The sequence below is a fragment of the Callorhinus ursinus genome, unplaced genomic scaffold (assembly GCF_003265705.2).
Source record: "Callorhinus ursinus isolate GAN/ISIS: 27379988/994484 unplaced genomic scaffold, GSC_fseal_2.0 scaffold7, whole genome shotgun sequence".
Classification (NCBI taxonomy): domain Eukaryota; kingdom Metazoa; phylum Chordata; class Mammalia; order Carnivora; family Otariidae; genus Callorhinus; species Callorhinus ursinus.
Genome location: NW_027397069.1, coordinates 70703336 through 70726640, shown reverse-complemented (window position 1 = coordinate 70726640; position 23305 = coordinate 70703336). Strand labels below are relative to the sequence as shown.

The 23305-nt window shown below is 42.0% G+C and overlaps 1 protein-coding gene across 4 annotated transcripts in view; it reads left to right on the top strand.

Annotated features, from left to right (window-relative positions):
* ATP8A2 (ATPase phospholipid transporting 8A2) overlaps positions 1-23305 on the top strand; it is a 493533-nt gene that overhangs the window by 332011 nt on the left and 138217 nt on the right. For all 4 annotated transcript variants that reach the window (XM_025874698.2, XM_073894767.1, XM_073894766.1 and 1 more), the window contains 4 exons: positions 455-533; positions 14096-14157; positions 14587-14643; positions 15977-16084. In XM_025874698.2, the coding sequence (XP_025730483.1) occupies positions 455-533; positions 14096-14157; positions 14587-14643; positions 15977-16084 (306 nt within the window). The remainder of the gene's footprint in view (positions 1-454; positions 534-14095; positions 14158-14586; positions 14644-15976; positions 16085-23305) is intronic.

Sequence of the window (23305 nt, the reverse complement as noted above, 5' to 3'; positions counted from 1 at the left end):
AAAGCAAAACAAAAGAGTGAGAGCACCGTGTAGGAATCTACATTTAAAGTGTTTTTAATGCTTTCAAAAAGTCCACAGTTCCTGTCTCTTGGTAACAATTTTGACCTAATACCTTTCTCTTTCTAGATGATTGTAAAAGTCTGTTGTCTTTTTATGATCCTAAAAAAAAAAGGATTATAATTCATTTTTTGGAGGTGGACAGATTGTATATTGGTCCATGTATATGTGCATATATATTTAGGTCTTTGCAGCACGGTAATGTTATCTGGAGACAGTCCAGTCATTTGTGTGTAAAAATGAGGAAATCGGTATTTTTTTAACTTCAAGAATAATACGCTACTTCTGGAGCGATGCAGCCCACTGCCAGTATCCTTCACAATGAGGCATTTGTTGAGTTGCACAGAGGTCAAGAGTTGTGGGCAGCTCCTGACTCCCTTGGTTTGTTTTCCCTTAGGTTTTCTGGGGTCACTGCATCAACGCCTTGGTCCACTCCCTCATCCTCTTCTGGTTTCCCATGAAAGCGCTGGAGCATGGTAACGGCTTCATGATTTCAACTGTCAGCAAGTAGCTCTGCAGTCCCTCTGGTGCCAGTTGTTCACAATTTTTTTTTCCCAGGTCTGCAGACCGAGAGATCACAAGAACACATTTTAGAAGAAAAACATACCTAAAATCTAATGAGAGCTCAGGCTCAGTTTATAGCCTGTAGGTTTCATCCATTCTGGCTCTGAGAGCCCATTTTCTTTCCAGTTGCCTGGAGAGTTTAAAGGCTAGAAATTCTAAACTGTATTTTTAATAACTGAGTCGAGGATCTTGAAGCAAAGCACTGTACTGTAATGAAACATTGATGCCCCTCGTCCACGAGTTTGACATTTTCTGTTAATTTCTTGGGCTTTCATTTTCCAAACTCATATACCTCTATGCAGAAGCACTCAAATCTTGTGAAAGTCTAACCTTACACCTAGTTTCTTGAAAAAGTCTCCTTTCCTTGACATACACTTTTCAAGCAACCTTTTAAATTTTGAGGCCTGATTCTCTCCGCTGGTTTTAGTCTTTCCTCCAGCTGGAAAAGAACGTGTGAGAAACGTGGCTGCCTGTATTTGCTCACACTCCTGAATACATCCAAAATGTTGCCTCCTAACGAGACGCACCTTTTAGTCTCAGAAAAGGGAAATGGATCATGAGAATGCTACTCTTTCATCCCTCTCAAATAGTAATAATCCCCTTGGGAAAAATTACTCCAAATGTTGACTAGACAAGGCCTTTTATTGTTCAGAGAACCAGAGAATATAAAGCTTCCAAGCCTCTTTGTTTCTATGTCAATCTGTTTTGTGCTTCAAACAGAAATGATTCATCCTCACTGATATTCTTTAACCTATTAAATACCGACAGAGAAAATGCATGCACAGCCAATTTATTACACCCTGTGACCTGTTCTTTGAGTTTCATCCGACCTCCTTTTCCTTCAAGGGTCCCTAAGTCTCTAGATCAGGAAATAAAATGTTCTGCTTCTAACCGCCCCCGCAACATGGGCCATTCTAGCAAAATCGTGTCCTTTGAACTCTAAAGCTTTCCTGTGATTCATCTTTACTCAGTGTGGATTTTTATGTATTTTGAGTGAGTAGGGGCTACAAATAGAAGAGTGTTGAATGTGGTTTGTTTTAGAAGCTCCGCCAGTTTGGTGATATAAGCTGCCATCACTGTAGCAGGATGGACTGGGAATGTGAAGCAGTTTGTCTGATGAGCTTAAGGACAATTTGGACAGCTGCCCTCTTATCCCTGAGCCCGTACTCAGGAAGACACGGGGACCAGCATGGACTGGACCACAAGTACCATCGCCAGGCCCCTTACCCTTCTTATCTAGACATTGCACTCTGGTCCTAACTCCAAAGTGCTTGCCTTTGGATTCTCAGAAGATTTATAAGATGGTCATTGAATTGCTACTAATGTGGCCGATTCTGCAGTAGAGGAAATGGTTTTCCAATCCTGGAGTTAGGATTATGCACTTTGAAATTGCAGCTTGCTGTTTATGGTGGAATTGCTATAGTCTCCCTAGATGCCACTATGTAAATCTGTTCATTCACCTGAAATAGCCTGTGTTTAAAAGCAGACAGACTCCCAAAAGTTACTAATTTACCTGAGAGATAACACCAAGTGAATTTCAAGTCCATTTCTGCCACCCTTATCCATGTCCCTCAAATTTGGCAATTTGCCTAGTAGCCAGCCCATAGCATGAGTTTTTCCAGTTTGTATTATCACTATCATCATCAATGCCATTATTTCATTGTATGTATTAAGCCTTCGGCATAGAGATTTTCTTTTAATTATGTTGTAAACATTAACCTATTGAGTGAAAATGTGTAAGATGAAATAAATTGCAAATATTAATTATATTTGGCAGAGAATTATAGAAGGCCATTGGTGTGCTTGTTCATTAGTTGGCTTCCTCCAGCAAATGAATATTTTAGAATTAATTTCTAAATTCTCACTCTTAATGTGTAGCAACGATGATTGCATCATTGCTCATTAACTTTATTCATGCAATATTTATGTCTAAGGCACTGTGGATTCTAAGGGTGAAAAGTGAATGAATCAACGTGGGTCTTACTGTCAAAGAGTTTGTAGTCTGGTAGGGAAACTAGATTCATGCATGGCAACTTCTAGTACAAAGTAGAAAATAATTGCCTCAAGTAAAATACAGATAATGTGCTGTGGGATTTCAGAGGGCTGAGAGAAAACTGCCTTTCATCTGGGATTATTAATGACTTATTAGAAGAGGTAATATCCAGGCTTAGCCTGGAAGTCCAAGTAGGATCGAGATGTGTAAGAAACTTCGTTTGGCGAAGTGGGGAATTTCAGGGCAGATGTGGAATGCTGCGAGGAGTTGATCCCTTCAAGGTGGAAGACAGGAAGAGGTTTGAGAAGGTGGGTGAAAGCTGGACAGCACAGGGTTTTGAATGTGATGTTAAGAGGTCAGGACTTAAGTTGTTAGGTGAAGAGTTAGGTGAAGAGAATAGCAGAGGGAGAGGGAGAAGCAGGCTCCCCGCCAAGCAGGGAGCCTGATGCGGGGCTTGATCCCAGGACCCGGAGATCATGACCTGAGCCGAAGGCAGATGCTTAACCATCGGAGCCACCCAAGTGCCCCCAGCCTAGATTTTAGATCAATGAGACTACCATGATCAGAGGCATTTGAGGGACTGAATGTATCATGTCTGGTAAGGTGAATGGTAGAAGGAGAACTAGAGGCAAGAACACTAGTTGTGTGTCCGGGTATTACAGGGAGCGTGTAAGGAGAGTTACACCCAGGAAATGGGAATGTGCTTGAAGAGGAAGGAGCATGTTTTTAGAACCTCTTGATTTGGCAGAATCACAGCATATCTGTGATGTGCCAGACCCTGAGAGGAGAGCACACATCAAAATGCTTCCTCTCCCCTCCCCGCCCCTGGCAGCTTCTGGGAGGTCAGAGCTGATGATCAGGAGGTGTGTATATCACTGCTTCATGGCCAGTGTGCTATGTGCTGTGGGGACACAGCCCAGTCCAGTGGGTCAAGGAAGAGGCTTCTCCAAGGAAGTGACATTTATGTTCTTGAAAGATGAGGAGGGGCTGATCAAATGGGGCAGGACAGGGGTGGGAAAAGTTGGGGAGCGAGAGCATTCCCGGACCAACCAGGCAAGCACACAAACCTGAAGACACCATGGGCCGTATTTCCCAGTGTGGGGCTGGAGGTTACCTGGATTCCAGACTTCGCTGGGCTTCCTGATGAGCATTTCAGGATGCTGGACAGCAAATGTTGGTAACCTTCCCTCCTTCTTTCCCTATCCTTGTGCAACTATAATAGATCAAAACATGTCTTCACATATTCCCAACATCCCCTGGGTCAGCAATGGCACCCGCAGTTGGGAGTGGCTGGAAAGGAGGGTGGAAGGTTAGGGTTAGGTAAGGGTCATATCAGGAAAACCCAGGTGCGGACTTTTCTCAGTGAGAGGTTGGAGGTAGGAAGACTGGTGTGTAGAAAAACACATAATGTTTGGCAAGAACATGAATTTTTGGGGGGGGGGTGGAAGGGAGAAAGAAAGTCAGTGGTGGAAATCGAGAAAGATTGCAAGTTTGAGAAGACAGGGATATGGCAGCTGATTGGATTACTTGTTTATATGTGCTGATTTACTGTCTTAACTATAAATGAGTTCCTGCTACACTTTGAATCACCATTTAGAATGGTGTATCACCCCACCCCCAAAGAAATGCAGGAACATGGCACTGATTTGAGAGGAACTGAGATACTTTCAAGGCCTGGGGGACCCTGATCTAACAGAGGAGTGTCTCTATCCACCCCCAAGTCCCACCTGAAGGTGTCCCCCAGACTCTAACCCACACCCAGGGCCCTAAAGGAGTTTTGCCTGATGGGCTAAGGTCCCTAGAGTCCTTCATTTCATTGTTCCACACTTTGTGGATTATGTCACAAAGATGGTGAATTTTACTAGGGGCTTCCCTCTCCACTATCCATGAAGAGAGGCTTAGAGGCTTACATACCAGTGTTGTTCACTTTGGGCACATAATTGTCGGGAAGAAATATTTTTGAGAAGGTGTGAGCCCGTCATTCATTCCTTAGAAAGGTTCCAAATATTTTGCTTTGCTTATTTTTGCGTGGTTTTGGATAGACCTTTCAAAGCACTCCTTTGCTGATGGAGTTTGTGATGATTCATTTCAAGTTTCAAAATAAATTTTTCCACTCAAGCAATTCAGCAAATCAGATTTCTTCCAACCATCACAACCTTACGCTCAGTCCCCAAAGCCTGTCTGCAGCTCCCACCCTTTGATCTGAAAGTGAGGCTAGGTTAAAACCGGAGATGTCACCTTTGCAGGGACCAAAATTCATCAAGACCCTTTGTGTCAGGCCACTCAGGTTTTCCATTGGTGGTATCCAGTCTGCATATTTGAGTAATCATCCTTGAAGTGGAATGTGGTTATTGGCAAAAGAAAGTAGAATCAGTTTTGACTTAAAAAAAGGAAACTTTCAGATTTTCTTGATGAAATTTAAGAGGGAGGTGAGGAGAAAGAGAATATACTTAGCAGCAGAGAAAAATTCCTCAAAACATTTGTTTCTCCATTCTTCATAGTCCACACCCTGGAAATCATTCCCACCCCTTTTCAGAAGGAAAATTACCATATGGATACTTATTTTATTGGCACTAATTAAGCAGCAAGGTCTTTTGAGGTTTCTGGAAAAGGCTGTTTCATACTTTTTAATAAATGTGCTTCTAGAAGACCAGTTTTGTAAACTGTGCACATGTATAAGATGAAACATAGCCTGCTTGTCTCTGCTTATGGCATTATTCGGTCATCTGAGCTTGAACTACTTCTGATCTGTACCTGGTACTGAAAATTCAGCTATTTTATATCACATAAATCCTAATGACTTGCCTTGCTTCACATTCAGCTAAGTTTGGGCAAGACTGCCATTGTTCTCTGAGACTGCAACTTCTTAAACTCAGTTATGTATTCATTAAAAAGGAAAAGCTAAATGAGTCTGTTCTCTGTGCCAGGCCAACACCGGCTTCTGAGCATCCCATAGGGAGCCCATATTGCGTGAGTGAATACGGCCCGAACCTACTTGATGGCTGTAGCGCTTGGGCCTGCCAGGAGAATGTGCGATTGCAGCCACAGAGTTTCCCAACAAAGTGCTGTGTTTTCAAGTAAGCCAACGTTTCGTTCCCCTTTACAAGTCACTACCCTACTGTGCCCAGATTTGAAAAGATCTGAAATCCATGGAAACAATCTAGGGATGAACATTAAAAGGTAAATGGGACAGAAAGGGGGGTGATTACTCCATGTGGCCTCCGCCATCTGGAACCCCTGCTGAAAAGACAGAGTGTAGTGCAGGATCTTCCCAAGACCCCGAAGCATGTAGGTGAAGTGAACGGGGCTTGTTCACTAAAAACTAGAAAGATGAATACTTTGGAAGTTTTTTAGATTTTTGTACAAATGAAACTACAGCTTATAAATCTAAATATCTCATTACTAACCCCATTGTAGTATACTTAAATTAAACCCAAGTTTCCAAATTCAGAACACTTTTTGTTTTATTTGAGCTTGTTTTAAACACAATGACCTCTTGAGGGAAAGCTCGGACATTGTGTTCTGCCTCACAAATCTGTAGTGCGGGTGTTTGGAAACAGAATTGGGCTGGAGGCCCATTGTTTTCATTCAGTTAAATATCTCTTAGGTTTCAGTGTCTCTTTTAATAAGCCCCGTGTTACGCATATTTGAAACAGTCAGGTTCAGTGTAATGCTCTAAGAGGCGTGAGCCAGAGTTCCCCGATTTCACTAACCCTTATAACTTTATCAGGAAGTTGAATTGAGGTGCATTAGCCGGGGTGGGACTAATCTGTAACAAACAACCCCCAAATCTTGGAACATATCCCAATAAAAGCTTATTTCTTACTCATGTCACTGTCAATCGGAAGAGTGCATTGAGCATATTTTCTTATGTTCCGTATTTTTTTACCCACATTTTTGATGCTCTGATAATTGGGGCCTTGATCCTGGAGAGACTGCCCCTCCCAGGGCTACTTCATTCCTAGAGAGAGCGAAGGACTCCCCTGCAAGAATGTCTCTGATACTCATATCAACCAGCCTGGAGGCCACACCCCCAACCATCTCCTCTCTGAACTGTCATGCACCAACGCAATATTCTCCCTGCCCTAAATCACCCTGGGGCCAGATACCAGACAACTAGAGGTCACTCCTATAACCCAGAGCCTGCTGAAATTATTCACACCATCCAATCCTAAACTTACACAGCATACCTACCCTGCTTTGTCCATTCCATCCCCTGAAAACCCCAGTAAAGGCTCTGGACCATGTTCTCCCTTTTCCTCTTCTTCCTCCTTACTGACCCCGGTGCTTTCCCTTGTGGGCTTGCATGGCATCCATGCCTCCTGTTTCTGGGGATCTCTATGTATAAACTTTGTCCTTCACGACAATCATTTCCATGTCTGTGTATCTTACCATACCTCATGAAAATGAATTCTGGGTCCATTTCAATACAGTGGGGCTCCATTTCATGCATGACCCCTGAGTGCACTCTCAGCCGTCACATTAATAGGGGACAGAACCAGGAGAAGGAGTGGTTGCTCTTGACCATCTCTGGGAGATGATCCATCACTTCTGCTCATGTCCGATTGGCAAAGACTGGTCACAGGGCCCCACCTGGGTACAAGGAGCTAGGGAACATTACTTAGCTATGTACCCAAGAACAAGAGTCTATGGCTACACAGGTGGCTGTTGGACATTGGCCATCAAGTTCACTTTTCATCATTGTTACCACCTTTTTTTAAACTACCTTTTTAAAATCCATTTTTAGTAAACAAAAGTGGAAAAAAAAAGCAGATTGAAATTTGAGTTTTGTATCCTTCACTTTGTCATCAATAATGGCAGTAGAGAGGAGAAAATCCAGCAAAAAGGCTTATATAACCAGGAACTTAACCCAGCACTGGTTATGAATGTAATTATAATCACTAACACTTGTATAAACTCTACCTCCTATAAACTCTTTCCAATATTTTATACCACTCTTTACAGAGAAAGGAAAAAATAAATTTTCTCTTGGTGAATACATAGCATTGGAAGCAGAAAGAATAGTTTCAGTTATAGTCCAGGCAGTCCAGGCGTTTGAGCAGGGTGAGTTGTAAAAGTTTGTTTGTAAATGAGTTACTTGGAACTTAGAATACCTCTTCACTCCTGATATTAATCCAGTAGTACCTGGTTGGCATAGTACCTCCTTCAAACATCTGCAGTCTTGAGAGGCCCAGAGAGTAAGATGGGGAAGAGATACCCTGTGCATATTCTGGAATAAGGGCTGCTCTCAACCAAAGCTGCTGAGAACTCTGAAGCCAAAGGGTGGGAACAGGAAAGCAGGAGAAACTTGGCATCTGCTCTGCAGCCAGAATTCTTGGCAGGTGCCTGGATGTCAAGGGAACGGTGCGCCTCCACCTCAGTTCTCCCTCCTGAGTCATATGTGAGTGAGGTGCTTGTGATTTGTAATTCAGGTGTTCCGTGGATTCTTACTTCATTAAAAATGCACATATAAATTCACCCCATCTGTTTTCTTGATTATTAAATCCTGTCTTCTCTAACCGTACAGGACCATGCTGTAGCTTTGTCTTCAGATTTTGCTTTTTGTCAGAGCCATTTCTGGATGCATTCTTGTGGTTTAGTTGGGTAATGATGTAATGCTTTTAATGAGGATTTAATTGAAATGGCATCTTTATAAAATGTCACCAACCTAGCCCTTTGGAATATTCTGAAGTAAGTTCCTTGATCATTCCATCTGCTTAGAAAATGAGACATACTTTCCTTACAAATTGTGGGTTTTCCCACAAATATTTTCAGAGAAGTTTTTGCATGCAACCATTTTGGGCTGTCACTACTAATGTGGAGGGTCCATGTGGTTTTGTCCCAGTTGTTCACAATAGTCTGTTTGAGTGACTATTTCTAAACCACATTTGGCTAATCCTACTTTATGTTGGCCCCTGGATCCAAGCAGATTTTGCAAACAATATAAGTCTGGAAGAACAGTGGCACCCACCGCTATGGGTCAGTGGATCCTAAAGCCCCAGCATGATATTGGCCTCTAAGAGAATGAGCGGACTACCTGGGAGAGTGTCCCCAACTCTGTCACTTTGTTTAACACTTTTGATGTCCATAGGAAACACCATCCTTATACTGGGTTTTACATCACATGGAGCCATTGTATTATTCTAAACATGACTCTGTCTTATCGAAGTAGATGGGGGAATTTTTCCTACTCTTTAAGTTCTTCACTCTATGGAAATCTTCCTATGGACTTTTGGGAGAGGCAGTGCCCTCCTCTCTCATTTCATCTCTCATCTGGGTGAATTTGATCCTCGATTTGCAGAAGGCCTACTGGTCCCATTTGGGGTAAACAGCAGCTGTTTGGTGCAATAGACAGCTTAATCCCCCTGACCTCTCTCCTCCTGTTCAGTCAAGCCTTTGTGTGCTAATGATGGGCTTCTGTTAGGAAGTGCTCAGCGTCCTGCTGGTTAAGATAGGACAACAAAGGTTTGGTGAGATCACATCTCTCCACATGCCCTTTTGATGGATCTCTCTTATGAGGGACCTCTTGAGAGCCTTGCACGGTTTGGCACCTACCCACACACCACCAGGGTCCCATAGCTCAACCCTCGACCCAGCGGGGGAGGGGCGTTCCCCTCCATACCTCTCTGCAGGCTGATTTCCTTTTTTGCCTGAATTGTCCCTTCCCTTTTCACTGCCCCCTTCCACCCAAATAGCCATCTCTACCACCCCTTGCTGCTTTGTGTGAAGTAATGTTCTCACTCTCATTTACACAGATGGCAGTTAAATAATGTTCTGAAGGCTGGCTTGCGGAACTCGAACCACTCACCTGGGTTTGGGGGTTACTTTTTCCCTTTCAAAAAAAAATCACTTGTGATTTTAAATATCTGACTAAAATAAAAACAGCTAAACTACAAGAAAGATGTTTTCCTGAGTGGATCGCTGGAATCATAACAGTGCTATTTATTACATTTAAGTAAAGTGGGAAGAAAGAATTTGTCAGCAGCGTGCTTCAGGAATACACTGGACAGTCTAATGGGCTTTTCCACACTTGAATTATCAGCAAGCTGTAGCATATTGCTGCATTCATTCACAAATGATTTCTTAGGACTTCTGATCTTTCCTTCAGTAGTATGTTATTGGCAGGATTTAACAAAGATGATGCCCACAGGTATTTGCTTCTAAAGCAGTTGAAATATAACCGTAAGGGAACAATCTATTCTGTGGGAATTTCCCTAATGGGGTGTACAGAGTGATGACTTGTGACTTGTCTAAAGGATGCTATCTTTTTGAGACTTTTGGCGTGTCCCAGAATCTCAAGTTGGTTTAGGAGTTTCTCCTTCAAGGAGTAAATTCTTTCCAGATGGTATGAGTTTGGAGTGGGGCAGGAGATACTCTTTCCTAGCAGAAAGCTAAGACGCAGTGCTGAGTTATCCTCCCAAAACGATGAACAGAAATAAAAGGTTTATCCTGTCTTCTCTAAAAGTTACTTTAAGCATGTTCAGATTACCTCAAGTATAAACATTGTATTTAATGCCAGTGAGCATTTTACTCTCTTGATAAGGTAGAAATTAATGCATTATAAGATTCTAAAAGCTACGGTTGGAAAATGTCTTTTAGTCTTACCTATTTTCTCTCCACACCAAGTTGTCCACAGAGCGTTCAGTAGTCATAGAGGTCCTGGCCTCATAAATGAGTTCTCAGTCCCACAGGTAATCCCGGAGTTTGCCCCCTTCTAAAGGCCATCTGGTGTTGTGAGTTGCATCACTTTGTACTAAAGCCTCCTGCTGTTTCTTCCTGTCGATCGATCGATTGGTCGTGGGACAACTGGGGGTCACTGCGTTCTCTCCTAGTCTGACGGGAGTGAAGAGGGTTCCCTTCTTACATTAGACACTCTCACGGCAGTATATTCTGTACGCTTCTGTATATTCCAGTTCCTCTTTTGTCTTAACTCCAAAGCTGTGGTTCTCAGACAGGGCAATTTGGCCCCCAGGACACATTTGGCAACGTCTGGAGAAAGTTTTCATTGTCACAGCTAGTGAGTGGGGACTCCTGGCATTCACCGGGTGGAGGCAGGGGTGCTGCCAAACATCCGGCAATGCACAGGACAGTCGCGCACAACAAAGAGTTATCTGGAAAAATGTCAGCAGTGCCAAGGTTGAGAAACTCGGGACTGCTGCTGTGCCCACCCAACTCAGGTTCCAGGGGGTATCTGCTGCTCACCAGGTCGGTGCATTACATTTACTTCCTATGTGGCCCAGAATCTCTGTCACAGGAACCTAATTACCTGTCCTCCTTAATTCTCTCCTGGAAGTTCTTTCCCATTAGGTGTTGGTATTTCAAAGGAGTACATTTTAATATATTTTTTTTTCTTCTTGGAGTTTTCTTTTTTTCTTTGGGATCCATTTTTCTAGGTCAGTAATGAAAACAAGCCCTCATTTACAGTTCGTTACTAAGTGCACGACCTTTTCCATGTCGTTTGACTTCTCTTTGCTGCCCTAGTTTTCTCATCTGGATTATGCAGATAATAATACTGTTTTCATATAGTTAGAATAGCAAAGGAGTATTACATATACTATTATTGCATATTAGTAACTGAAATAATACACTAGTATTACATCTGTTAATAAGCATACAAATATATGTAAAGTGCTCTTAGAGTGAGTCATAGAATCACATGCTCTCTTTTGAATGTAGAATTTCTTACGATGCTTAGCAATTTTCTGTTTATGGCCATAAAATCTGAAACATATTCTAAGCCCTTCATATTAGACAAATGCCTTGTATAGTTCATTTCTTTTAGTATGTGCATCAGCAAACATTTGAAATATTAGTGCTAAAAGGAAATTCAAAAAGTTGTCAAACCATGACTGTGAACTCTGATTTTCAGTTTGGTCTCATACCCCTTCTAACTCTTGCATCTGGTCAGCGTTGACTCTGGACTCCATTAGGGCTTAGTGTGGGTACTTCAGGGCACTCATGTCATTGTTCTCCTTTCAGGAACATAGGCTGAGACTAGGAAAACCCCCCTGAGCTAAATTGAACAGGAAGAAGATCTGAAACGCTCCAGTTTCTACCATTACACACCTGGGGCTGATGTAGCAATGAAGAACGCAGACCTTATCGTCTCAGAATTTTCTTAGAGGAACCTTAGTGATAATTCAGTCATCATCATCTGTATCTAGTATAAAATCCCCATCTTAGAGATGTGGAAAGAGACTTAGAACTGAACATTTTAAGGAACTAAATAATGGTAGAGCTGGAACAAGAGAGCAGGGCTGGAATATGGTCTTCTAATGCTCATTGCTGTGATTTTTGTTCCCCACTAACCTGACTCCTCACCACCTCATTTTCCTCTGTATGCTTTTGTTTCTCTCTTAATAGCATCATGCTTCTTTGTTACCTGTTCTTCCTATTGTGAATTTAAAATATTGACCACTCAATACCAGGTTTTAATGTGTCACTCTTTTAATCAATATTCCTGTATTAATATGACCAGAATCTGGTAAATGATATCACTGTTCACCTAGGTACTCAGGCAAAAACCTTAAATCACCCTTGATTCCTCGCATTCTTTTCCACCCCACATCCAAATCCTAAATCCTAACATCTTCAAAATATGTGCCAATTCCTACCACTTCTTTCCACCTTCAGCATAGCTGCTCTGGCCTGCAATGTCCAGTAGAACTTTCTGTGACAATGGAGATGTTCTGTATCCGTGGTGTCCTATATAGTAGTCACTAGCCACCTGTGGCCATTGAGTGTTTGAAATGTGACTAAGTGTGACTGAGGAACTGAATTTTTTTTATATCAGCTTTATCAATACATAATTTACATACCCTAAAATCCACTCATTTAAAGGGTACAATTCTATGGTATATATCATGTAATTGTGCAACTGTCACCTTATATCAGTTAATCAGTGTTTGAGCATTTTCATTGCCCCCAAAAGAAACCCCATAACCACAAGCAGTTACTTCCCATTCTGGCCCCGCCCCCCAAAAACTCCCACCTCCTGATAATCTTTAGTCTACTTTCTGTCTCTGTAGATTTGCCTCTTCGGAACAGTTCAAGAAGTAGAATCCTACAATAGATGGCCTTTTTGACTGGCTTCTTTCACTTAGCACAAGATTTTCAAGGTTCACCCATGTTACAGCATGTTTCAGTGTTTCATTCCTATTTATTGCTCAAGAATGGAAGAATAGGTGTTTTGAACTTTTTCCTTCCTTTCCTTTTAATGAAATTCTGCCTAAGTTTCAAGTGTCTCCTCTAAATTTCCAGATCATTCCTTTGTAAGTCGTGGCCATCTCTCTGTGTTCTCATAGGATAATTCTTATGTTCCCCAGCAGCAGTCCCTTAGTTTAGGTGTATAGTTAATATAGCCCATAATGTCACTTTGTAGTTCTTCTTTCCTTCTATCCACAAATATACTTATCTAGAATCAGGAGAAAGGCCACACCCTGGAGCTCAATCTATGGCCCCACAATGACCAGATTCTGCCTATGATGCTACTTGGTCATTTTGGTGTTTTAGAAAACTAAGCAGATCTTGAATATTTAATAAAAGTCAGATTCCTCAATAAGCAGATGGGTAAATCAGCCAACCCAAATATGTGTGTATGGCAGCTACTGGATTGGAAATTTGAACACAAAAATCCTTATAATACTTGGTCTGTCAGCCAGAGATCTGAATTTGAGTATAAAAGGGAATAAAAGGAGATTAGCAGTGCCATCCAAAGAAACCATTCCTGATGTTGAAACAGGCTTTGACCCCTCAGGATAATAACCAGACTTTTCACAACAGGCTAGCTGATGGAAGTTAGACAATTCTATTAGAGTTTTCAGCCTTAGTGATTGTTTTATACATTGTAATAGTCATCCATAAAAAGGAAAAAAGTAGAAAAGATAAGAAAATTAAAGCTTCAAAATCCTAGTTGTATTGTCTGGATGTCTCTCATTGGATTGCTTGCATTCCCCCAATTTATAGACTTCAGAAGTTCATGCAATTACATATGAGAACATGAGTAGTGAATATCCCCCAAGATTCTCTGAGTTCAGTAATTATGAATTGATTTGTACTCACATAGTTATCTTCCTTTATTGGTCCATAGTTCCAATTTGCAAAAATTAAAAATAAATAGTAAAAGAGCACTCATAAAAAGTCTAATGCTGCTCTTAATAAAGATATTATTATGTTCTTACTCTTCCCTTTGTTTAGCCTCACAAAGGGAGATTTTAATCTTTATAAAAATGTAAATTTCAATACAGATCAAGTGTTTGGTTCAGTTTGTTAGAAACCTGATTTTGTTTGTTTGCTTCATTTGGAGAAAATATAAGATGAAAAAATTCACAGAAAGAGTAGGCATTAGAATCACAGATGATGCAATTTTTGAAATTCCCTTACCATTTGATAAATGTTTCTAAAGTTCTGTTTTTATGTTCTGAACAAAACAGATTGCAGTGCTCTTCCCCAGAAGTTAGTAATAACTTCTTTGTTTTTCAGATACTGCGTTGGCCAGTGGCCAGGCCACAGACTATTTGTTTGTTGGAAATATTGTTTACACGGTAAGTTTATCTCTCTGTTTACGGAACTGTTCTTAAGTGGCATACGTGTGGGCGCTGCCTCTGGAAGCCCTTTATATAAGGCCTTTCTTCATATGATTTGTTTTAAATCTTTCAACTCTATAGTGTAGATTCCTTAAAGCTCAAAATGGTTGTGAAATGCTTACCTCATTTCCTAACGGAGATTTTGCAGAGTCAAGATTTCTAGACAGGTGATTACCAGGTCACCCCGTTCTTCAAATGACAGTTTCACATCTAGCTGTGAAAAAGGCAGCACTGAAGAAGGTGATTTTCCCCAAATCTCTCCAAGCTAAGAAAAGCACAAAAGTGACTCCCACCACCTCTGGAGGGGAGACTTGGGATTTCTCCTGGAAAGTAATAATAAGTCACTGAGGATAATACATTTTCCCCAATTCCTGTTTGTTTTCACAGTATGTTGTTGTCACTGTGTGTCTGAAAGCTGGTTTGGAGACCACAGCATGGACTAAAGTAAGTTTTCTCTGGAACTGTTGCACTATCCACTACAGATATTTTAATGGCATGGATCTTTTTTTAAGCTTTGGGAAGCCAATCAGCAGGATCTAGCTATCTTATTTAAATTTTGCATGTAAAAATTGTCATTTGGTCTTTATCAGGGCAAATTTGCAAATCCAAAGTTTTCTGATGATTCATTTGCTTGGTACTTACTAACAGCTCTAAGCTATTAACAGTCCTTTCGTTTCAAATGTATATGCACACAGAAAATACAGAAAGACAAAAAGGAGAATTTCTAATTTCCATAACTTTATGAACAAGAGACAGTTACTGTTAACACTTTTCTGGATAACATTACAGACGTTCCACGTTTATATTTTTAATAAGATAATGCATTATAGAGCATATAGTTTTGTGATCCTTTTTTCCACACCTTAAAGTTTACTTCTACAAAATCTTTGTTCATGATTAAAGAGTATTAAGTTTGATCAATATCCCATCGTTTAATCATTCCCCAATTTTAGACATTTTGGTGATGTACCACATTTTGGGAACATAACCCATGTTTCGTGTTTATTTATCACTGTTGTATAAATAGGCTCCTAATTCTGTGCTGGGAAAATGAGGGAGGAGGTTGGAGATGCTTGTGGGGAATCCATCAAGTGACAATGGTAATTAATCCAGACAAGAGGCTTGGCCTGGGCTCTTACAGGGGGAGGTAGTGAGCAATGGTCAGATTCCAGAAGTATTATTTTTGAAAAGCTAACAGACTTTGATGATGGATTATATCATGGAGTCTGGAAGTAAGGAAGAAGTCAAGGGTCGTCATATTAAGACAAAGCAGAAAAGGCTAACAACTCAGCAGATGCTTAAAGGATTGTTAAGATGTAATATCCAACCCAGATTTGTAAAAAATTCTTTGGAAAATGAGAAGAATAATCAAAGTCTCAAAACAATAAGTAAGAACATCTTGTTCTTTTTGTCCATCTGGTGCTTTCTTACTGGATTAAGGTGAACTGGCCTATGTAGCTCCAAGTTGGAGCAAATACCGGTGAGGATCAGCCAGGGGCCAGCTAAAACTGTGCAATGGGTCTAGGAGAAAGTCCGCTGAGGCAGAGAAAGCACCTTGATCTTCAGGGTAGTTTGGGGCCACCAGTTCCTTGAATTCACTGTGTAACATTCTGAGACAAGATAATTACGAGACGGCACTTTCCAATGACGGATGACTAGTCAAAACGTTTCCATGAAGAAAGCTGGCCTGGACACAGGGGTTCTGCTGCAGGTGGGGTTCGGGTGGCTCTCCTTTGCCAGCAGAGAAGCCCCACCTGAGTCTGTGTTTCCTTTGCAGTTCAGTCATCTGGCTGTCTGGGGAAGCATGCTGATCTGGCTGGTGTTTTTTGGTGTCTACTCAACCATCTGGCCCACCATTCCCATTGCTCCAGATATGAAAGGACAGGTCAGTGCTCCTAACTGTGAGTGGGCTTTCCCTGTCTCATGACAACAATGCTTTCCGTGTGTGGGCTCTCTATGTCTCATGACACTGATGAACTTCAGGAGAGGTTGGTGCGGCCTGCTTCCATCAGCATTCATCAGGAGGGAAACAGACCAAATCAGAGAACCTGGAAGAGGTTGCCTTGTCCACAGAAATGGCATTTGAAATTTTTTTTTAATTTTATTTTATTACGTATTGGAGATTGTCAACTTAAATCTGCTGGCCTACCTGGCATGTCCACATTTCCATAATGAATTGTGTATTAATTACACACAGTCCTGATGTGTCCAGGTAGTTCATGGCCCTTGGAAAACTGGAGATGTTCTGAGTCGTTCACCATCCAGTGATGATGTGGATGGTCATCGTGAGATTAAGTGTACTACAATGATCTGATTATTAGTCACCTGTGAAAGAGAAATCTAACAACTCCATTAGCCAGATCATTGATTAACCAGAATATCTCATTGTTCTCTTGAACTAGAGAGGCTGAGATTGAAGACCTATTAACTCATTTAAATTTGTTTAGTATTTTCTTTTCTTTTGTATTATCTTTATCCAGTGTTTGAGACTAAGCCATCAACAATGACAAGCTGGATCTTAGAACCCTATAGTATTGGGTCTGGAGAGGAGTTTGACAATTCCAGGTTCTGAACCACCTCAGTTTACAGATGAAGCTGCATAGGCCCAGACACTCCAGGCTCACCCCATAGACCCCCATTTTGGGGTCTGCCCATATCCAGCACTGCCCTAAGATCCTACCAAGTGGCTGCCCCAGGCTCTGTGCTTTGGAAGCCTCTGAACTGGCCAGCCTTGGCTGGATCTGTTCCTCTTCATAGGGTGAGAAGCCCATGGTACACAGAGACAGAACCCTACTTCTAGTCCATCCCCTAGGTTCCCAGGATCTTGAATTTCCTTCCCCAATAGCCACAAAAGCCCATTTCCCAGGCCTACCTGGTCCTCTCTCCAGATCCAAGCCTTTGTGAATACCCTTGGCCCAAGAGGCAGCTAGTTGTAAGACACATACTTTGGGCCAATTGAATGTTAGAATCTATATAGCCACCCCGATTTGCATGAGGACGCTCATGCTATAGAACAGAACCAAGGATGAGAAGAGAAGGCCTATGGGTCAGGTGCTTCCACTGGTGTTCCTGCCCCAGGAATGCATATTTTAGGGCCAGGCCTGTGCATGCCACATCTGGCTACTATCTTAGCCTCACTTCCTCTGCAGAAATAAGCCCAAACTCCTAGGTCTACCCAACTCTAAATACATGGGCAGCAGCTGTGTCATGTGAGATAACCCAGGGCTAGCACTGTGTGCCTTGTTCCCTTGGCGAATCAGTAGCTGACATATACCCCAGGATGTGTCAGACCTCCTCGAGTGTGGATGCTAAGCAGGACAGACATGTGCTACAGAAGTAGCCGTGTATGTCCTCTAATGCATCTACACTGTCTGTAAGGATTGAGGACAAACCCATAACACACGTGGCAGTTCTTTTGCAAACACAAGTGATGGCAGAAATCACAGCGCATTGAATGAATTAAGAAGATTGTGGAGCATTTAAAGAAATCAGTTATATTTTAAAGCAATGTGAATCATCCCCCCAAAAACAAACCAAGACAAGTATTCACAACAACGATGATCAGTTGGTAAGGTGGTGGTGCCTAGAATATCTGCTTCATGTTCTCTTCCTTCTGGGCAAGAGCAGGTGTGGCCTCATGACTGTTTCTTTCAGGGGATTTTACGGTGCAGGACAGCAGCTGATGGATGCAGAGAGTTTCTTAGGTGAGAGGAGAGAAAGCTGGCAGAATGGAATCAGTCCATGTGTGACCAGCCAACAAAACCCATTCTTTTGGAAGCCCCCCACCAGATGCTCTGGTGCGCCCCTCTGTGTGCATTTGCAGCAGCAACTCCAGGTCAGAGGTGCACGAGCTAGGCTGGTTTCTGACTCACTCCAAGCAGTAAGTTACTTTCCAAGGGCAGAGAGACCACATCTGCCAGGCAGACACTACTAACATGCCACATAGTCAAGTATCCAAGTTGGATGCTGGTCTGTGTGGTGTGAGGGCTCAGCCTAATGGTGAAATTTCTGTCATTGGGGACTTTTCAAACACATTTAATGAGGTATTCCTACCATCCCAAAGCAAAGAAATCATAATATCAAATCACAAATCACTTTGGTATAATTTTTTTTAATTTTTTACATATTCCCTGTCATTCTCGCTTTTTTGTTGGTTGGTTGGTTTGCATGAGGCAAATGATGTTGTTTTGAAATCAAACATAGCTGGCTGAAGCTGAGGTTCTCATTAGACGTTGAATGAGATGGTTAATATGTGCTTTTCATGCACAGGACTTCCGAGTGGGTATTCTGCTGTCTGTGTGTGAAGAGCTGTTTGTGATCACTAGTCTTCCTCCCGGGGAGACCTCTTAGTGGGGACAGGGTGTCAGAAAACAATGTCAGAGCCAACCTAACAGTCTTTGACCTGGTGTCTGCTGCCCAGCAGTTTGTTCATTCTTTGAACACTTTTGAAGAAGACCTTACGTGGAGAGTGGCCAAAACTAGCTGGAGGTCTCCCAAAGACTTCTTGCTGCCTCAGAAGGAATTACAGGCTATCATGAAGAAAGACGGGAGCTGGGCTCAGGTACAGGCAGGAACAGGGCTCCTTGGGGCTACTACTGAGAATATGCCCAAGCCATGGTCATCCCTTTGGTTCTAGGTTGGTCTTATGGACTCAGGGTTTGTGTCCCCACCCCAGATTCTCGTGTTGAGGCCCTAACCCCCAGTGTGATGGTATTTGGAGGTAGGGTATTTGGGAAGTAATTAGGTCATCAAGAGGATTGGTGCCCTTATAAGAAGGGTGCTCTTGTAAGAAGGGGCCGGAGAGCTAGCTCACTCGTTTTCTGCCTTGTTGACAATACAATGAAAAGTTAGTTATCTGCACCCGAAAGAGCGTCCTCACCACCATGCTGGCACCCTGATTTCAGACGTCCAGCCTCCAGCACCGTGAGAAATAAATGTCCCTGGCTGATAAGCCACCCAGTCTATGGTATTTTGTTATAGCAGCCTGAACTAAAACAGTTGGTGAATGCTTAGGAGTGAGGGGTACTCTGAGGAAAGACTCTTTTTATTATTATTATTATTATTATTATTATTATTATTGGATGTTTCTAGTGATTTGTATAAACCATTTTTTGTAGTTCACAGAGCAGTAGGATTTTGGCAAATGAACACGGTTCTTTTGAGCTTTGGAATTAAACTAGTGTCTAATGGCAAACGGCATTTCTCACTTGGGAGCCTGAGACAGATGCCCCACACAAAACATTCTGTCTATGCATAACATCTTCAACTGTTGAAAAGATGCATTGTTTCTGCTGGGGTTTCCTAATGCATTTGGTTAAATATATCTTTGTCTCGTCCATTATATCTGGAGTTTTTCTCATGAGGGAGAAGGCAGGTTTTCCCTCGGGGGCAAAGGAGGAGAAGGCTCTAGATGAGAGTGATTTTCCACTGTCAAAGGGTCTTTATCTTCCCTCCAGCACCTCATGATATGATACACAAAACCCAACCAGACAGTGACCAGGATGTCCCAGTGGAAGTTTCTGAAATCAAAGAAGTCATCTGTGGAGTCCCTCCTGAAAATACGCAACATTTGTGGGATTTTAAGGGACACTTTGTTTTTCCATTTTTCTAGGACCAAGCTAGATCTAAAGTGAATTAAAAACTCAAGTTGTGTCTATCCTGGTTAAAGCCCAAGTCCCCTACCAGGGAAAATATGAGCTGATGTTTTTCCATAGGGGACCGTCTGTTTTTCTTTCTCCCAGGAGCATAACCATGGGTTACAAGAATCTCCATAATGGGTCCCCAAAGCCAGTGCTTGAAGGTGGAAAACTACAAACGTCATTTAGCTCAGAGTTGTCTGCTGAAGGAGAGCTTGCAATTAGAGAGATGAGGAAAACTTTATCTAAAACCGATCAGGAAATGTCCTTTCATTTTCTTCACGTGTTTCTCAAGACTTCTTGATTTGGGGAGTATCTGAGGGGATGCTATCTCATTTGATGTCTGTGTAAAAGGCCAAAGAGACCTGCCCCAACTAGCTCTGTCACCTTTGGTGAATCACTCAGCCTGTGTTAATTTCCTTATTGGCAAAGTCAGAATAATATTACCCACCCTCATTATCTCAGAGGAATGTGGTACAGATATAAGAAGAAAACCCAAGGGAAATGGAAAACACGCCTGCTCTTTTTCCTGGAGTAACCATTTATTTTTTAACTTTTATAAATAGAAATAGTGTGACTTCAACTCCTAATTCTTTTAGGCCAAAGAATTTTAACATTTTATAGGTTCTAGATGTGATATTTCTCAGTAAGGTCCAGGGACCACCTGCATCTGAATCATCTGGGTTACTTGTTAAAAAACAACCTCCTCCCCACCCAGAAAATATATTCTTGCAACACACACACACACGCGCGCGCGCGCGCACACACACACACACACACACACACACACACAGAACCACAGTCCTGGGGTGCATAGCCACAGCCTCTGAATTTTAATAAACCTGCAAGCTATTCCTCCTTAAACGTTTGAGAACCACTGCTCCAAAACCCCTAAAACTGTGAGGGAGACCTCACAGTGTTTGAGTCACGCAGGGTGTTCCAGGAGAAGATGGTATATTTAAAGTATCGCAGTTGATGTATGTCTCCCGGGCAGTGGTTATGTAAGACTCGGCAGATATTGCCAGTGTAGCTGCTTTAAGGTAACTCGCTTTCTACATAGAGAATTATACTGAAAGACATTACATCGTTCACCATGGAAAAATAGTCCTCATCAACTTTGGTGCTTTTCCTTTAACGTTCTTTTCATTGCTAGTAAAAGAGGGGGAAAATTTTTCACTTCAAAGCCTACAAACTGTTAACTTTGTCTGCAATGCCAAGCTCCAGGCTCCAGCCAGTTTCTGGCGTATGAAAGGCTTTTTTTTTTTTTTTAATCCTAAAGACAGGAATGGGTTTACATTAGAGTTTTATACCCACACTTGTGTATACACAGTGCAGATCCCAATAGACGAAAAGTACACAGAAGGAGGAGTGGTTGCCGCTTGGTCAAAGCGATCCACTACTCATCTTCCCTAAGTGACTGGTTTCTCCTGGACTTCACAGCCGGGTAAGATCTCAGGCCCAGGTATTTTCCACACCAAATGTAAAAAGAGGGGATTTTGTTTCCAAGTGGCATGTGCTCTGGGAGATAAGTGAGGCAGGAGGGTCACAGCCCCATCGGCCACCATCTTTGCTCAGCTGGGGTTCCAGAACATCGCTGTAGGATAGAGACTGGCCCAAGGGCCAGGAGCGGACATGTGCATGGGTTCACTTTCCCAGTGTGGGACAGGGTTGTTTCACCCCCAGCATCCATCCTCCACCACCCTTTCTGAAGGGGCCCAGTTTCGTAGGCAAATACCAGACCTTGTGTAAGATGCCCAGCACCTTTGGAGAGTCATTTCCACCCCTGACTCCAGGGGAGAGCTTGATCCCAGCCCCTGCTATAGTAAGTGATTCAGAAACCCTGCAGGAGACACAGGAGACATTCGCTGGGGGCTTCTGAGATGGAAGCATGTTTGCTCTGGAAAGAAATCCATCAAAGATACGGCCTTCTCTTGTGTGTGAGGTAACTACTACTGTGCTGCACGGAGCTGTTCAACCAGTGGGAGGGAAGCCACTTCCACAATCCTGCTGCCGCCATGAAAGGTGTGATCTAAAGACAAAAAACAACCAGAGTCTCTTGTGTGATTGTTGAGCCACCAAATGAAGCCAGCCTCAAAGTCCCTTCCACCCCGCACCCATGCTAGCTTTCCAAGGAGCATCCCCTGCGTGTGCTGCCTGTCCTCTAAAGGCACCCCACCCACACGTAGATGTTAGGATGTTTCTTTTATAGTCATCAGCATATAGTCAATCAAGGAAATAGGTGCTTTAAAAAAAACAGGCTTAAGGCTTAACATTACATATTATACGATATTCGAAGTTGGGTGCTTATAGATTTATTTAAAGATTTGGTAAAAAAAAAAAAAGATACCTAGCAATAAACCTAATTAAAGAGGTAAAAGATCTGTACTCCAAAAACTTTAGAACACTTATGAAAGAAATTAAAGAAGACATAAAGAAGTGGAAAAACGTTCCATGCTCATGGATTGGAAGAACAAACATCATTAAAATGTCTATCCTACCCAAAGCAATCTACATATTTAATGCAATCCGTATCAAAATACCACCAGCATTCTTCACAAAACTAGAACAAACAATCCTAAAATTTGTATGGAACCACAAAAGACCCTGAGTAGCCAAAGCAATACTGAAAAAGAGAAAGAGAACTGGAGGCATCACAATTCCAGACCTCAAGCTCTATTACAAAGCTGTAATCATCAAGACAGAATGGTACTGGCACAAAAACAGACACATAGATGAATGGAACAGAATAGAGAACCCAGAAATGGACCCATAACTCTATGGTCTACTAATCTTCAACAAGGCAGGAAAAAGTATCCAATGGAAAAAGATAAGTCTCTTCAACAAATGGTGTTGGGAAAAATTGGACAGCCACATGCAGAAGAATGAAACTGGACCACTTTCTTTCACTATACACAAAAATAAATTCAAAATGGATGAAAGACCTAAATGTGAGACAGGAAACCATCAAAATCCTAGAGGAGAACACAGGCAGCAACCTCTTTGGCCTTGGCTGTAGCAGTTTCTTACTGGACACATTGCTGGAGGCAAGGGAATCAAAAGCAAAAATGAACTATTGGGACTTCCTCAACATAAAAAGCTTCAGTGAAAGAAACAATCAACAAAACTAAAAGGCAGCCTGTGGAATGGGAGAAGATTTTTGCAAACAACTATTGGATAAAGAATTATTATCCAAACTCTATAAAGAACTTATCAAACTCAACACCCAAAAAACAAATAATCCAGTTAAGAAATGGGCAGAAGACATGAATAGAGACTTTTCAAAAGAAGACAACCAGATGGCTAACAGACACATGAGAAGATGCTCAGCATCACTCAGCATTAGGGAAATACAAATCAAAACCACAATGAGATACTACCTCAAACCTGTCAGAATGGCTAAAATTAAGAACACAGGAAACAACAGGTGTTGGTGAGGATGCAGAGAAAGGGGAACCCTCTTGCACTATTGG